The 18170-nt window shown below is 41.8% G+C and overlaps 1 protein-coding gene and 1 non-coding gene across 5 annotated transcripts in view; both read right to left on the bottom strand.

The window, feature by feature from the left end:
• The window catches only part of SDK1 (sidekick cell adhesion molecule 1), a 948273-nt gene extending 931086 nt beyond the window's left edge, over nucleotides 1-17187 (bottom strand). For all 4 annotated transcript variants that reach the window (XM_039460606.2, XM_074390484.1, XM_074390483.1 and 1 more), the window contains exon 1: nucleotides 16858-17187. In XM_039460606.2, the coding sequence (XP_039316540.2) occupies nucleotides 16858-17155 (298 nt within the window). In that variant the 5' untranslated portion in view covers nucleotides 17156-17187. The remainder of the gene's footprint in view (nucleotides 1-16857) is intronic.
• Nucleotides 7397-7503, bottom strand: LOC120360479 (U6 spliceosomal RNA). The gene has a single exon (XR_005576967.1). It is a non-coding gene; the product is annotated as a U6 spliceosomal RNA (small nuclear RNA).
• Nucleotides 17188-18170: the final 983 nt, after the last annotated feature.

The raw sequence follows: 18170 nt of genomic DNA, 5'->3' as shown, positions 1-18170 counted from the left end.
AAGCATGACAGCTTGGCAGACCCCTGTCAAATGAGAGCCATCCCTCCCCTGCGCAAAAGGGTGAGGCTTCCCACAGCTAAACTGCTTGTACTCTGAAGAAGAATGTTAAAATATCCCAGGGAGAGTTCTTCCTGTGTCTACACACCCCATTCTTCTATTTTCCACACATACATACACCACGCCCTGCATATCATTCATTCTCTGTGAGGCCCCACTGCCCAAGCTGCCATGCCAATTTTAATTTAACAATTCATTTTTTTGTCTTTCCCATGCCCACCCACTCCCCCTCATGAATGTCCTCCCTCAGGCCATCCCCCAGATAGGCCCACACTGCTGACTGCTTCTGTGGCATTTCAGTCCCACATTTATTCCTCTCTGCCAGGTGCCATCTGTATCCAAATCTCAGTTCTATCCCAGCTGAAATCCTAATAACAAAAGGAATCATCTTGTCTAGTGACTTGAATAAATTTGATTGCCACTATTAAATTCCTTCTGGAGTATCACCAAGAAAATATGCCTTCTCTGTTGAGATTTTCTACTAAACCACCAATTACAGCACCTAATGCAACGGCAAGGGCTATGCTAGGTCGATATATTCATCAACAGGCCAAGAAACCACAAAAAGTATAAGAAATAGGTAACATTTGTTGGGGATAAGTTCAGGAGGGAAGTGGGAGAGAAGATAAACAATGGAAATGGAAGAAAAGGACAACCAAGGTAAGATAAAAGGTCACAGAACAAGTAATAAGTAATGCCTTCTGTGTATTTTAGTTGAGAAAAGGAGAAACACATTAGGGGTTCATTTGATCTGATAAATTAATGAGTACAATAATAGCTATGATTTATTAAGCAAGACACTGTACTAAATGTATTACATACATTATCTCTTCTAATCTTTACAAAAACCTTGTGAGAGAGAGATTAACTCTGCTTTATAAATGAGCACCTGAAACACAGACAAGCGACTCAACTTGTCCAAGGTCACAAGCTCTTAAATGGCAGAGCCAAGATTTGAATCCAGCTCTAAGACTCATGACACTGTGTTATAATGCCAATGCACCACAGCAGATGGCTTTAAAGTATATTTTCTGTGTGTACATGTTTGTAACAAGACATACCCATATGTACTAACATGAAATGATCTCTTAGACACAGTATAGGTGAAAAAAGACAAATGTGCTGGGACTAACCTTTAAGCCAGTACCATGCTACCATTTGTATAATGTCAAAGAATTGCAAGGAAAGACATATATAATTGTATATGCATAAAATACCAGTGAACAAATACTCATGAAACTGGGAACAGTGACAGCCTCAAGCAGGGGTAACTAGGGGACTGAGGATCAGAAAAGTAGAGACTTTCACTATGACATTTCGATATGGAATGAATTTAACCTGCTCAACATTTTACATAAGAAACAGGCACTGCATAATAAAATATAAGCACAAAAACTAAAATCCTGGAATTAAAGGTTACCTTAGCCTCCTAGTTTACCAAAGCCAAATAAAGAGGCTTATGAGCAACAAAAGAATACTTAGTTTAATCAAGCATCCTTTTGAGATGTTTTCACCTGTTAAGGGTGCCTATCAACAATGCTCATATCCTAAACATAAGCCAAAGGCGCTTCCATGCACAAGGAAAATCCAGCTCCTGTGAACATGGGGGAAGAGTCTGCAAGTAGAATACTGTAATACAGGTAGGGAAGGAAAAAAGGCCACTTAAAGATAGTTAATGAATGGAGAGAAATGAGCAGAAGAAAGCCCCCTCCTGGCAGGCCCCCAGGGAATAGAACACAGCTACAGAACAAAGTCAGGCTACTGAAAAGAGGAGGGAAGATGAAGGGGCAGAAGCATGTAAAGCAAACAGAGAGAGGAAAAAGAAATCTTGCTCCCCAATTAGTCTGGAAAGCAGAAAGATGAAAACAAAAATCCAAACACAAGATGACCAGTTTAATTTGTTGTAATTAAACGTGTCATATACTCAGCAATCAATGCATGTTCCTTTGCTTGCCTTAAAAACTTTACTTTTAAAATTACTATAATCTTATATTTAAAATAGGCTTCAAAATTGCTAGTAATGCTTATTAAGCACTCCCCTCATGCCCTTTTCTTTTTTTTTTTTTTTGAGACAGTCTCACTCTGTTGCCCAGGTTGGAGTGCAGTGGTACGGTCATGTCTCACTGCAGACTTGACCTCCTGGGCTCAAGCTGTTCTCTCACCTCAGCCCCACAAAGTGGCTGGGGCAGTAGGTGCACACCACCATGCTCAGCTAGGTTTCTGTACTTTGTGTAGAGACAGGGTCTTGCCATGTTGCCCAGGCTGGCCTCAAACTCCTGGCCTCAAGCAATCTGCCCACCTCAGCCTCCCAAAGTGCTAGGATTATAGGTATGAGCCACCCTAACCAGACTCCCGAACCCATTTTAAAAGGTTTAAAGTTTTATCCAAAAAAAAAGCAACTCTGGCTAGATTAAGCAAAAAAGTGGGATATACTGGAAAACAAATACTGTAGACTTGAGGAGAAACTGAACATCCAAACGTCACCATGGGCAAGAACCAATTCCTGGCTGTAATGATTTGTAGAGCTCCATAAAAAACAGCCAAGAGATGACAGTGCAGACAAATGGCCAGTGAGGCCCCTGCTATGTACATGTACCAGAGCATTCTCAGAAAGTGGCACATTTCTGTGATCCAGGCACTACCCAACTGTTGCCTACTACACTACAGCATTCATACATAATGCTCTAATTTACATTTATATTATATTGAATACGTAGGTCATGCATCACTTAATGATGGGATATGTTCTGAGAAATGCACTGTTAGGCAATTCTGTCACTGTTGAACACCACGGAGTGCACTTACACAAATCTCTATGTTATGGCCTCCGACACACCTAGCTTATATGGTATAGCCTATTGTTCCCAGACTATAAACCTGTGCAGCATGTCACTGTACTGCACATGTTAGGCAACTGTAACACAACTATTTATGTATCTAAACAAATCTGAACCAAGACAAGGTACCATAAACATATGGAATTATAATGTTTCGGAACCATTACTTATACAATCTGTCATTGACCAAAATGTCATTATGTGGTACACGACTGTACTTAAATTTAAGTTCAAAATACTAAATTTATGTATATTTAAATTTAAATTTACTAATTTTCATTTACAACTTCACACTTCAAATTTTTTATGCATACTACATACTATTAACTTGAATGTATGAATTGATTCTGTATCAGACTTGTGGGGAGAATCTGACACTAAGATCATAAAGATTAAAATGCACTAACCAGAAATCGATGGTACAAAAGTGTTTATCAATCCATCTTTCAAAGGAGTTTTTTATTCTTATAATGAGTCTGTAACTTAAAATATGGCATGCCTTTTTCAAACAGATGTGCAAAAATAAGGCCCAAAACAATAATTTAAGTTCTCTCAAATAGGAAACAAACGAACGAAATCCCAGGTACCCATTAATGCACTCTCAGTCTGAACCACTCAACAACTTTAGTACCATTCCTCCTAAAATCCAGTAATAATACATTATGGTAAATAATTGTAATTGCTTTCATAATTTTTTAAAAGTTGCAAATGCTTAATGTTTGAAAACTTAGAACATTCAGAAGAAAAGAAAAATCCCCATAACAGAGATAAGCACTTTAAGTAGGCTGGTCTATTTCTTAATCATACTCACTGCATCATACTATAAAACAGTAATTTCTTATCTGTTTTTACTTATTACATCTGCATTACTTTTATAATCTTTATGCTTTTCTATAACATTTTACATTATTTATTTCGAAAGCAATCTAGGCTCATTGCAGAACATCAGAAAAGAAAAGCAAAAGAAAATATCCATAATTCTACTCACCAAGGGATGACTGCTACCCATATCTTGGTGTGGTGACTTCCACACCCTTTTCTACTTGCATGTGCATGAATGACCCTATGTCAGAGAAAGCTGGTACTTGCAAACTTCCCACAAAGGGCTCATCATGTACAGAGGGCAGCAAAGGCGAAGGACTAGGAACAGGGGCTCCAGAGACAGGGGTGCATTCAAAGACCAGTTCCACCACTATTAAGTGAGTGTCCTTAACTTCTCTGGACCCCAATTTCCTCATCTATAAAACAGGGTTGTAAGGATGTTTGACACTGCATAGGAAGGCTATAGCACAATTCCTGATGCCAAGAAAAGCACTCCATAAAAACAAGCTATTATATTCTACAAAGAAGTCTGTAACCTCATTTTTCACCTAATATATTCTGAAATCCTTCCATGTCAACTGGAGCTAATTCTGCAACATCCATTTTAACACCAACATAGTAGTCTTCTCATGTGCCATATCAGCCACTGTGAAAGCCACCAGAAACATTCGAGTCCTCATCATTTGTCAAGGTCACCTGTTGTTGACTAACACAGACAGGGATGGAGGACTCCAGCCAACCCAGCTTGCACCCTAAAGTAAGGAAAAAGTCAGAGCAGCCTAGGACTCCCAATGTTTCCTCACTGGCTGATTTGGGACAATTCAGGTCAAATGAATTGTTTAAAACAGGTTAAATGAGGTTTAGCTTTTTTTTTTTTTTTTTTTTGAGACGGAGTTTCGCTTTTGTTACCAAGGCTGGAGTGCAATGGCGCGATCTCGGCTCACCACAACCTCCGCCTCCTGGGCTCAGGCAATTCTCCTGCCTCAGCCTCCTGAGTAGCTGGGATTACAGGCACGCGCCACCACGCCCAGCTAGTTTTTTGTATTTTTAGTAGAGACGGGGTTTCACCATGTTGACCAGGATGGTCTCTATCTCTCGACTTCGTGATCCACCCGCCTCGGCCTCCCAAAGTGCTGGGATTACAGGCTTGAGCCACCGCACCCGGCGAGGTTTAGCTTTTTAAAAAAAGTTTTTGTTGCCAATACGATTCTATGATGAAATTCAGTTTATTCACCCAAGAAAGAGTAACTTTTGAAGGAATGCAATTGTGGGTTTAAAATAAAACCTCTTAAGGCATCTCTACAGCTAATAAAATCTATAATTTGTTACGAAGTATTCATCTATATAAAAGCATAACACAACTTATATTTCATACTTTTGATTCCACAGAAAACAGCAGAGTTAGAGATGCAGATGGCCTCTGTCTTTCCAAGTATACCCTTCCATAACACAGACTTAAGTAATTTTCAAAATTCAGGAATTGATGAGCATCAACCAATCATATCAAGTTGCCACAAAAATGCTAATGGTTACAATCTCATCTGTCATTAACTCTCATCCACTGAGCTGCTCTATCTCAACCACTTGCCTCTCTGTGTATGCTTTATCTCAGTTCTTAACAGTGCTTTACTCTGCACATTCAATCTAGCTCTCTGCTAGCCAAGATCTATGTCCAAATTTCCTATAGCTATGACAATAAGACCCCAGTTCAGAATGTAAAGGTCATTTGGAATGTACTGGCTAAATATGAAGGTCTTGATGTTTGGTCCTTCTACCCGTTTGGCAAGAATCCTGTTCTGATGTAGATGTTAGATTCCTCACTCCTATGGCTCAGTGGCTTTCCATCTGAATCCTTCATCTTTGTGTTCCCACATGCCAATCTGAGTCCCCAGATTCCACCATGGCTTGCCTATCAGTATCCCTGCTAAGGTCCTATTTAAACTGATCTACCAGATGCTGAATCCCCTGTATTGTTTAAAGGGCTCTCCAGGGTCAACTGCACCACACTGTATTTTTTTGGTGTATCTATGCTCTAATCAATGATAAGCTCCCTGAAGGAAGAAATTGTTATTGATCACTATACCTTTAACACAGCACTTAACTCACTGAAGCACTGGATGAATTAACTCCTGCTCAAATATATTTTTAAATTTTATTTTGACTAAAAATTGTATATTGTGTACAATATGTTGGCTGGAAACATGTATATTGTGAAATGGCTAAATCGAACTAATTATATGTATTACTTCACATACTTTTTGTGGTAGGAATACTTAAAATTTAGCAACTCAAGATTAAAACACGTTACCATTTATTATAGTCACCATGTTGTAGAACAGATCTCTTGAATTTATTCCTAAATAAAATTTTGTATCCTTAGGCCAACATCTCCCTAACCCCTCCACACTGCTCACACTCTCGCTAATCCATTCACACACTATAGTACAAGTACTTGTAGTGAAAACTGCTGACACTTGCTCAAACTGCAAAGCAAGTACATACAAATTTAAGGGGCACATTACAACACTGCTTCCTATCATTTAGCTCTTTACTATCTGTATCTCACTCCTGGTTTCAATGTCTTTCTTTTTGAAGTGCATCTTTTTAGTAGTTTCAACTACTAACCATCAACTTTGCTTTTATCTACAGTCTTTATTTCACTTACTATTGATACTTATTCACTTACTCATAATACTTTATATGGACATGGAATTCTAGGTTGATTGTGGATTTCCACCTCCAGCCTTTGACAATATTATTCAATCATCTTCTGCTATGAACAAAATGCTTGCCAGTCTAGACATCTAGTTTACTCAGTTCACTTTACTCTTATTTTCTAAGGCTTCATCTACAATATATCTAGGTATGAATTTATTTTTATTTATCCTGTATGGGGCTCAGTATGGTTCTTGAAACTAAGAACTGAGGCCTCGTATTGACTCTGAAAAATTCTCAGCCATTGTATCTTCTAATACTGTCTCTCCTACTCTATTTCCTCTATCTGAAACTCACAGAAGGTAATATTGGACTTTCTCATTCTAAAGTTCATGAATCATAACCACTCATTTTCCATTTCTTTATCCCTTTTTACTGTATTCCAAGCAATTTTCTCAGCTCTCCTTTAAAAACCTATTGATTTTTCAATACAGTTTTTATCTTCAATTATATCTACTTGGCTCTTTAACCTGTCCATTGAGGTTACTTTTTTTAAACTTAATGACCATTATTTTCATTTCTAGAATTCCAACTGGGTTCTTTTCCAACTCCATACTATTTTTCTAATCTGTGCTATTCTTTCATTATGATATTACCTCTTTCATCTTTAAAATTTTAAGCAAGTAATCTCTTTCATATGTCCTATAATCTCAACCTCCTGGAATGCTATTTATAACATCTGCTGGCTCTCCTTCATGGTGATTCATTTCCTTGCGTGGCTGGGCAGTTTTCATATTGCAAGCTCACCTTTAGCATGACTTGTTTCTTCTGCAAGAGTCTTAGGTTTTTAATTTGCTCTGCCAGTCAGTTTCACACTTACTTTTGTAGGATCTATTTGTTTCCATAGCTCTAGACCAGATTTTGTGCTAATTTGTCTCAGCTTGAAGGTTAGCTGCGCTGTAAGAAAGGTTAAATTTGAATACACCCCAATTATGAGGTGCAATCTTGGAGTTTATCTCTTTTTTTTTAATATGGAACGCTCCACGAATTTGCATGTCATCCTTGCACAGGGGCCATGCTAATCTTCTCTGTATGGTTCCAATTTTAGTATATGTGCTGCCGAAGCGAGCACTAGATATCTCTTTTTTTATTCCTAATTATCACAACCCCAGGAGGACAAGTTTCCTATACTTCCCCAAACCAGTAGGCAAAGTTTTTCTAGTTCTCTTTTCTCAGATGGAAATGGCCTTCAAAGTTTGATGCTCCACCTTCCAAGTTTATGCAGACCCAAGGCCATGTCTCTAGCTCCTTCATGAGATGCTCAGAACTAAGCCATTGGGGCCTACATTCAGATCAGAAAACACCACAGGCCTTGAGCTCCTGATTAATGCCCTACCTCTGAATTTTCTATTCATAGCTGGCCCCTAGGAATTTCCTAGTCTTTCAAATTCAGAAACACTTGTTGGTTCTTGATGTATTTTGTCCACAATTTGTATGTGTTTATAACAGGGTGGGGAAGGGAGTCCTCGACATTCGGCTCTGGGGCAATGTTGCTAGAAGTCTCTAGTAGTCACAACGTATGAAACTGAAATGATCACTTCAGAGAATTGTGATCCTCTATTTACCATTTCGCCATTAACAACTTTTTTCCCCAACCTCAATAACAGATTTCAAATTTGGAAAAAATATTCCCAAGGCATTTTGAGATCATTTTGTCACTAACCATTTCAAATGTCTCCATAGTTCTCTTTCTTTGAGACTTTCAATAGAACAAAAACATATCTGTTGACTCCATTTTCCCCCACTCAAGATGATTTTAAAATACAAATCTGATCATTTCACAAATTTTGGACTTGGTACCAAAGCTTTAAGTCGACCTTTATTTCAGGGTCTGAAGCAATAGAAATGCAAAGAGTGGTGACAGCTGGGTTTCAGTCACAAAGAGAAGGCAATTTCCAGTGAATCAAGAATGATGCCAACAAACACAGAGCAAACTGAGAGATGATGGTAAAGAGGACAGTACCTGGGAGCTTTTGAGCATGAGGCTCTAGCTATTCCCTAGGTGGAAGTGAATATTAAACTTGCCAATGTAAAGAAATTATACTAGTTATACTGTAATAGCTCAGGACCCCTCCAATAAAATTCTTTTTTCTTAAGTAGTTCACAGACTGAGTTTTGAGCTTGCAACCAGGAGTTTTAGCTAAGACCACGATTTTAGAAGAGCCAAGACAACACACTTAGAAAAAGGGAATATGCCTACAAGGCAAAAATAAAACAAATTCTACATAGAGTAAAAATACCTTTGGCCAGCAAATACATAAATATGCTTAATGTTTGTAAACTCATGTATCTCTTCCTTTTAAAGGTGTTACATAAAATGCTTTAGGATAACAGCCATGTTTTCTTCTTTTATGTTCTGCAAATCATTACAGCTTACTATAAGAGCTAAATAAATGCTGAATAAAAAAATCAGAAGTAAAAGCATGACTATGCAATAATGTAACAGAGCTGCATCCCTGGAAACTTGCTCCCTATCAGTACAGTTTATACATGTACTCATGTTTTAAAAAAAATCTTTTTCTGGCCGGGCGCGGTGGCTCAAGCCTGTAATCCCAGCACTTTGGGAGGCCGAGGCGGGTGGATCACGAGGTCAAGAGATCGAGACCATCCTGGTCAACATGGTGAAACCCCGTCTCTACTAAAAATACAAAAAATTAGCTGGGCATGGTGGTGTGTGCCTGTAATCCCAGCTACTCAGGAGGCTGAGGCAGGAGAATTGCTTGAACCCAGGAGGCGGAGGTTGTGGTGAGCCAAGATCGTGCCATTGCACTCCAGCCTGGGTAACAAGAGTGAAACTCCGTCTCAAAAAAAAAAAAAAAAAAAAAAAAAATCTTTTTCTAGTGACACTCTGCCATTATTCTAAACTCACCTTGCTCTTATCCAGAAATTGTACATATTACCTAAGTATACTAAAAAGTGGTGTACCATGGAAGTGAGGGGAACATGGCTGTGGAAACCAGATTATATCCTATATAAACACTTTTTCTGTTGCCATCTGGTGGTTGTGTACAAAAATCAGCACTGATATCCACTGTACAGAAGGGCTCGGTCACACAGTATGAAAATCTCTTTCATTCTTTTTGGATCACACCTAACAGCTAGAGAGAAGCCGAGATAAAATTGACTTTCACTTTGAAAACAGGCCCACAAACACACAAAATAAAGGATCACACCAGAGACAGGGACCCGCAAACACTACCCTGTATAGATGAGCACCCTTAGTTAAGTATGACAGGTTATACCTTTGTGATATAAAGTCCCTCCTTACTCCAAATCTGAAATCATTCTAACTAGCCTGCTTGGGTTGCTAAAATTCCTGGTACCAATTATCCTTAATAAAGGCAACTACTAGAGCTCCCCAAGTAGCCATACACCTCCCCAAATCACCACAGTCATTATGTGGTTATTTCCCTATCTTTTTTCTTACCGAAAAGACCATTCATCATTGTAAAATTAATCTTACATACTTGAGCACTTCCAAACTTCTCATAGTAAAGAATTAGGTCTACAATACAGTGGAGAGTTCTAGAAGACAGAAAAGACAACCAAAAGGAGAAAAGGCAACCAAACATTGCACAAAGGCTAATTCTATGTAATCGTATGGGCCCCAAGGTCTAGCCCATTCTCTGAACCCGCAACTCTAAAGCCTAGCCTTATCCATTAAAAAATAAACTATTTAAAAATGAAGCAAAGCCAAAAACACTGCAGAAATTATAGTCTTAGCCCATGTTCAGTGAGCTAATCTCCAAAAATCAGAAATAGTTTACTTGACCAACATACCTGCATCTGTTTTCAAGAAACTGGACTACTTAATTGATAGCTATTATCTTCACTAGACATTATCTGTATATCAAGAGTGTCAGTTAAGCCTGTTAAAGTGAAAAATAATTATTGAATTATTGTGTTAATTTTAAAGATCCTTTGTTTTACTAAAAGGCCCTAATGAAAATAATTAAACCAACATAACATTAGGTTACAGCACAGAAACAGACAACATCTACTAATCTCTTTAATTACTGATGGTCACTGTACAGTAAATATAAACATTCTCATCCATGACGATTTTCTCATATCTTTTTAAATTTCTCACTGGATTATCTCCAGGTTTCTATTAGTCTTGTCCCTTCTTCTAGCTGTTTAGATAAATAAGCATCTCACATTTTAAGGAAATTTATTTCTCGAAATTTCAGGCTATACTGATAAATTATGGCACTAATTTATTTTACAGAACCTAAAGTTTTGAACATTAACCATTTTTAGACTAGAGTAAATATATCATGTGTTAGATGGCACACCTAAAGAGAAATAATACGTTGCATCTTAGTTGTCTTCAACATTGTAAATACTCTGGCAAAAGTAAAATGAAGAAAATTAGGTTCTAAGAGCTAAGACATACGGAGTTACAGAATCCCCAGACTGGAGACACATGCAGAGTCTAGTGAAAGGCAGAATGGATGACAACATACAGAAGATCAGAGAATCACAGCAGAACAATTTTGAACATGTAGTCTAACCCCTCCTTTTATAGGTGAGAAAACAGACTCAGAGAGACTAACAGTCTTGCTCATATTGCAAGGTAGTTACAGAATGAACTATAAACCAGGCCTACTGACACTTAGCCCAATGTCTTTTCCATTTACTATATCCATATTTCTAGGAAAGCTTTATAAAAAAAAAAAAATACTTTCATTCCCGCAATACCCACAGGAGACTGGGATCAGGCTGATGCAATGAGTTTCTGGCTTTTGAGCTTTCTGTCAGGAGGCTAACCACCTAAATACTAGAACCACATACATAAACAAGGGTTTCCTAAAGCAATGCTCCTATAATAATCATAATTTTTGTATCTGGATTTAATGGAAACACTGTTCATATAATGAAGCTCTAAGAGTAATAACCTCTCCAAAACAGGTGTCAGGTATAGGATCAATAACTAGCAGGTAGGTATCTAACTGTGTGACAGACTTTTGCATTTCAAGGATTCACTGAAAAACTTAAAACTTATTTCTATGTGCTACCATAGGATGGCAGGAGGTGCCATATTTGCTGTCTCCATTGACAAAATAGATCCTCCCTCAGGATTATGGATATGAATGTTTATACCCTTTTTTTAAAAGAGGTATACATAGGAGGAAATTTAAGACAATGCCTTACAGAAATGAAGTCAAATAAAGTAAAATTTTAGAAACTATGCAAATTAAAATGCTCAGCTACTTTGGGTAGAAACATACAATTGGTTACTAGGAGTATTCAATCAAATAACAAAACATCAACAGCTTTGCTTTGTAAATGACCCTTAACTTTTCTTTATACTACACCTTTTCATGTGATTTTCATTCCCCACCTTGAGCTTAATTCAACTTTCATGCATTTGGACTTACAGGTCTACTCTCATAATGAGCGCTTTCTTTACTTCTTACAGAAATTTAAGCAGTGACCTAATCAGAATCCTCACTTTGTGTCCATTCTATTCTCTAGTTTCAGTCAGCTGACATTACTGGCCTCTGATCTCTGGGGCACTGTAAGGCAGGCAGGCAGAAAGACACTAGAGGCCACACACCTCTGCCACCTTAGACACCAAATCCTATGTATCCCAACACAAACAACAGAGGGGCTTGGAGATGAGATGTGAAGCTGGCGGTTCACATCTGAGGACAGAAACAACATGAAGGCAACTGGTAGAGAGAATTAAACTACACAGTCTTACTTGGTATCACTTAATTACCCACTTAACTTTCAGCCTCACAAGTTGTTTTACTTAAATATTATGAGGGTCCAGGAAACTTCCTGGTTAGGTATAAACCCCAGTATATATCTAAACTTAACTGTTTACATAAAATGTGTGTTACAGCAAACAAAAGATCAGTACCTTACAAACTCCACCTCCTAAAAGGACTCAAATTCATATACTTGAGTCCAGATAAAAGAATTTTCCAAATGTTCCTCAAGGAAATGGTTGGTGCACTCCCAGTAGTCCATTCTGTGGTGGTCTAATCTCTGCCAACAGACCACCACAACACACGAAGCTAGAATTCATGTTATGTTGTGAAAGAAAAACTGGGGGTGAGGGAATACATCAAAATGGTAATGGTCATTTTCTTAGAGAAAACAGATGGGTAGATGGAAGGGGTTACGTATATTCCTATTTTCCAAATTACGTAATTTTTATTTTGCAATCATAATTGTAAATAAGGTTAATCTAAAACTTGAGATCAGATTACTCAATACTGTATCTAGAAAACATCAACCACCATTTTCCCTTTGGTACAGATCTGATTGCTGCCCATTCTTCCCTCTCCTTATAAAGGCAGAGGCTACATGCAAAACACTCCAGCCCAGTGGTTATGAACTCGAGTTATGTTCAGACTCTGGATCAGCCTTTTCATTCTGGCACCACCACTGCTAGTCCTGGGACCTCAAACAAGTTAGTTAATATCTCAGTGCCTCAGTTTTCTCATAGGTAAGATGAGAACAAAAACAACTATCTACCTCTCAGATGCTGCTGTGAAGAACAAATGAGCACTTAGTGCTTGGCACGTAAAGGTTCAATGAAGGACAGCTACAGGTGGCTATGTAGGCTGCAGAGAGGGTAATAACTGCTTATTGTTGGATTTAGAAGACAGTAACCAACCAAGAGACCAGTTGTCTGTTAAATACACAGTGGTCTAATTAAGTATCTGAGCACTCTCTAAGCTAAGACTCTTTATTAAGATGCTACTCAACTAAGGGAGTCTAGAACTCCAGTTTCAGCTGAAACTCAAATTACAAAGTTGTAAAGGGAGGGTTAGGAGGAGGGGAAGCAAAGCATTTCTGAATTAATGGAAAGCAACACGGACCCAAAAGGAAGCTAGATTTGTAGTGCGCTCAAACACCCCAGCAAACAAGTGGCAAAAAAGCATAATTAGTAGACCCTGTCGAAGGCTGAGAATTGGTCTGAGAAAAGCGAACCAGACCACAGAAAATCTGGCTAAAAGTGACAGAGAAATTGAGATTGTGGGATTAACCGACACAAGGATTTAAAAAAAAAAAAAAAGAGTAACACAAAATATAAGAATCACTTGTGATGTTTTTAAATGCATGTTTCTGAGAATCAGCAGGTCTGAGGGGGAGCCCAGATGACTGTATTTTAAATTTTCACTGGTGATTCTGATGTACGCCTAAGGCAGCACAAAGTAGGGGCTCAACAGTTTCATAGGAATAAACAATACATAACTGAAAAGCTGGTGTTCTCTGCGGAGTTTGAGATCAAGAACCTGGAACAGGTATAAGTGAACACTTATACCCAAGTTCCTAAAAGTCACTAGAATTGTTGGGGGAGGACTTGAGGGGATAAGCCCAATAAAAAGTGAAAGGGAAATCATGTCATGTAGTTCTCAAACTTGGCTAAACATGAGAATCACCTGGAGGGAGTAGGGGGTGTCTCAGCATTCTGATGCCCAGATCAAACCTCAAGTTCATTAAAAGCAATTCTGGGAGTGAGAGCCAGGTATCAGTACTGTTTAAAGCTCCAGGTGATTCCAACGTGCAACCAAGTTTGAGAAACAATGGGTTAGAGAGCTTCCAGGAACTCATTGGGTGTCTGGAATGGGGGAAATCATAAGGTAATAAGTGAGTAGTTCTCAAGCTCCATTGTATATTAGAATCACATGGAAAGCAAATGTGGCTCACCAAAGAGGAAGAGTAGGTCCTCTACAGGTTCATCAAATTCCCCAGGTGATTCTAACACATACCAAAACTTGAGAACCACAGGTCTAAGTGGAGATAATTTCAAATGAGAAACTGGGGACCTGAACAGCCCCATGGCAGAAATTGACAAGAACATTCCTATCCCCTCTAGGCCTTCTGAACGCAAGCTGGATCTAAGAGGTCTACTGAATCAGAATCAGCAAGCCTGTCAAGGGTCCGGGGCACCACAAACTTCACACATTCATGATGCTTATACAGCTTTAGCCTCAGAAACCATCCTTCTGAACCACTCACAGCTGGCTCTTTGGTGGATGGCATAAAGAAAGCATGTGTTGCCACCTGCCTTCCAGAATTAAAGACTCAACTTTTTAGGAATCCAGAAAGTCAGAAGCAATTAAACACCCACCAATAAACAGAGCATACAACTCAGAAATTCTCACCATCGCATGGAAAGAAGAAACTTCAGGGCAGATTAAAGTTACATTTGGAAGACCTGAACCTGGTAGGTCATATCATGATCAGTTACACAGAGGGTCTGTAACTTAGGCTATTAAAAATGTAACTTTTACTGATCAATGTTGCATATATTTTTTCCTTAAGATACATGACCATGCCTACCCACATGAAATGCACATAATTAGGCATAGCTTCACCTAGCTACAATGTAACAATACGGTACTTCAGAGGCGCTCCAACCTGGTGGTAACTATTCCATTTAGAATGTTACATTTTATCTGATAAGATTCAAGAGAATACATTCCTGTGCATATGACCAACTCATCATCCCATCAGAAATCTCTTATAACAGCACCAGAATTTTCATTTTCAAGATGCATGAGCTTTTGTCAAATGGTGACATCGCCTCTGTAATATGAATTTTCAATATGATATAAAAAATGATGGATATATTACACATTTCACAGAGCACAGAGAACAGAAACCTGTCAATGAATTTAAAATTTGTGACAACCTATTTGAAATTTTACACTTAAAGATCTGTACACTTTCATAAACCATGTAAATGTAAAACAGGTACCAATGTTTTTACTGCCAAAAAGGAATAAAATATTCCTCCCTAACAAAGTTTGGTTGTTGCCTTAGTATATTTTTAAAAATGTATTCTCATTAACATTTCAGTTGTAAAAATGCAATGCTTTACACGGCATTCAAAGTGCAACTGATAAAAACTTGAAATTATGTAAGGTACCTAAAAACAAAGCCACTGGCAGATTTTTTTTCCCCCACCATTTCAATTTGTGCACGAATCTTCAAATGCATGAACATAGAGGTCTTACTGCAAAATGCAAGTCACTGTTTAAAAAAAAGAAAACTTAATAAATACCATTTTTATTTTAAAGACCATCCTAAGTGATTTAGACTTCTTCACTTGAACCTGGTTTCCCTGGCAATCTACAGATCCCACTGTACAAAAATGACTTAATAAATGCTTTTCTTCTAGAGTAAGTCATTAAGCAAAAGCACAAATAAGTGACATGAAAATTTGCCAAGTAATGAAGGAGTTAAATTAACCAGAAATATAGCAATTTGTTTTCATGTAGTATGCTGGAGCGGGGCAGAGGGGCACAATTTAGATAACGTTACATAAGCATTAATAAAAAGTATGAGTTGGATGTTAAACTATTGCATGATAGTTTTGAGCGCAGACCTTTAAAATGTTTTTACATTTAAGTCATGTTACTACACATAAATTGTCTTCACATGACACAGAACACAGCTAATTTAAGTTTAATGCTCTCATCCTCGTCAATCTCAGAATACCAAGTTCCTTACCATGATAGTTGTATTCCAGGATACAGATAACGAACAAAGTTAATTTTCCTAAAGCCACCAGCAGCAAAGCCGCTTCACTAATGTGTTTTAAAGACTTCACCAAAGGATGTATTAAAATAGTTATTTCTGGGTTGAGGGTGTTATTTGGTTTTAAGACGAGCAAATTTCAAAAGAAAAGGATGCTAACTGGCAGGGGTATGTTACGGGTTTGCGGGGCGGGAGAGAAGCCCACATTTAGGAGGGAAAGCTCGTTTCACAAGAAATCCCATCTCCCTTTTCAAAAGGTCATTTCGAAACAGCAGATCCTCTTTCCCTATCTCAGAGCTCACCACTGTATTCTAAACAGAAGCCAACAGAGGGAGAAAAACAACGCCAAGTGCAAAAGCTGTAGGCACTGAAAGTTTTGCTCCACCGGCCGCGCAGCACCCACTTGGGGTCGGACGGCGGGACTTGGGGGAGTCAGGAGCCGGCGGGGGCTGGGTGGAGAGGACGGGGTCGTGGGGAGGAGCTAGAAAAGGCATTTCGCGGCGACTGGCACCTGGTATTTGCAACTCTTGTGGATGTCACTCACCGGGAACCAGACCCAGCGGTACAGAGATTCAGGTACAGATCAGCCCCTTTTTGCACTCGTGCAATGGGAACGGACTCAGGCATCCTTTTAAGGAGCGGAGGAATGGGTCTCAACTTTAAAATTTTTTGTTAGTGCTGCTGCGATGTAAAAAAATAAAATAAAATGCAAAGCAGCAAACGGGGTGCAGACTCTACAGGGCTCAGTTTCCCTCTCCTCCGAGTCCGGCGTGGAGGAGCCCCAGGGCTCCCTGCAGCCCCAGCGAGGCTCGTTCCGACCCGGGCCCGGCGGCGTGGGGACCCCGGACACTTGCACGGCTCAAGTTCGCGCCTCCGCGCCCCGAGGCGGCGCCCCCCGCCCGCGCCCCCCGCGCGCACCTACCTTGCGCCAGCGCCCGGAGCAAGTGCAGCTGCAGCGCCAGCAGCGCCCACCAGCCGTGGCGCCCCGGCCCCAACTTTGCCGCCAGCTGCCCGCCGCGCCGCCCCGCGCCCGCCGAGTCCCCGCCGGGGGTCTCGGGCGCCGCGCGGGGTCCCGGGGGCTCCGGGCCGAGGCGCGGTGCCGGCGCGGGGCGGACACGGCCGGGCGAGGATCTCCGCGGCCGCCCAGGGCCCGCGCGCTCGGGGGGCTCCGCGCCGCCGTCGCCACCACCGGCCGCCGAGGGCCGGCCGCCCCGCGCCATGCCGACCAGCCGCCACCCCGAGCGCCGCGCCGGACAGACGGGCGGGCAGGACCGGCGGGACGGCTTCGGGCGGGCGCGGCGACCCCCGGCCCGAGGTGAGCGGCCGCCCGGCGCTGAGGGGCGGCGTCCCGGGTCCCCGCGTGAGGGGCGCGGCGCGGGCCGGGGCAAGCCGGGCGAGAAGAAGTTGTCAGCCGGGGAAATTCACGTTCGGCGCTCACGCAGTCCCGAGCCTGCCGCGGTCGAAGCGCCGGGCCCCGCCGTTATCGCTCCGAGGGGTCCGGCGGGCGCTGAGGAGCCGCCGCCGCCGCCGCCGCCGCCGCCGCCGCCGCCCCCGCCCGGCGCTGAGGAGAAAGTGCGCCCGCCCGCGCGCCGCGCTCGCCCTCCGCCGCCGCGGCCGCCGCTCCCCATTCACAGCCCGGCCGCACGCGCCGCCTGCGCCCCCCGGCCGCCGCTGATTGGCCGAGGGAGGCGGTGCCCGCTCCCGGGGCCCGCCCCCCAGGCCGTCGCTTGTTTTCAAACTCGCGGCGCCCGCCCGCCTGCAATTTCGTGCACTCCCCGGCGCCAGGCTCGGGCGCCTTCCCGCGCCGGCTGCGCCCCCTAGGGACTCGCGGCGGGGACTGCAGGCGACGCCGTCTCGGCACGAGCTCCCTAGGCGGGCTCACGGGCCCCGCGTGCGCGCGCGAGCGGGCGGGGGTCGCGCCTCCTCTCCCGGCTGCGTGGCGGTGCGGGCGCCCGGGTGGGGCTGGCCCAGGTGCGGCGGGACGCGCAGATCGTGCGGGAGTCCCGGGCCGAGGGCGGAAGGGAGAGCGCCCCAGCAGGCGCCCGGCTCCCACTTGAGGGCTTGGTGCTTGGGGGTGACGCGCCAAGCTACCGTAATTGCAAACACGCGCAATCGGGTTTTTAATTTCTAGCAACCAAAGGCACCATTGGGTGCAAACTGGCCTCCTGTTCAGAGGAGTGGACATGGCGTCGTAGAGGTGTCCAAGGTCACTTTTGGCTGGGGCTGGGTAAAGGC

Source organism: Saimiri boliviensis, chromosome 20 (genome assembly GCF_048565385.1).
Source record: "Saimiri boliviensis isolate mSaiBol1 chromosome 20, mSaiBol1.pri, whole genome shotgun sequence".
In the NCBI taxonomy this organism is placed as follows: Eukaryota; Metazoa; Chordata; class Mammalia; order Primates; family Cebidae; genus Saimiri; species Saimiri boliviensis.
The sequence above is the reverse complement of the archived record's forward strand: the minus strand, read 5'-3'. Positions and strand labels throughout refer to the sequence as shown.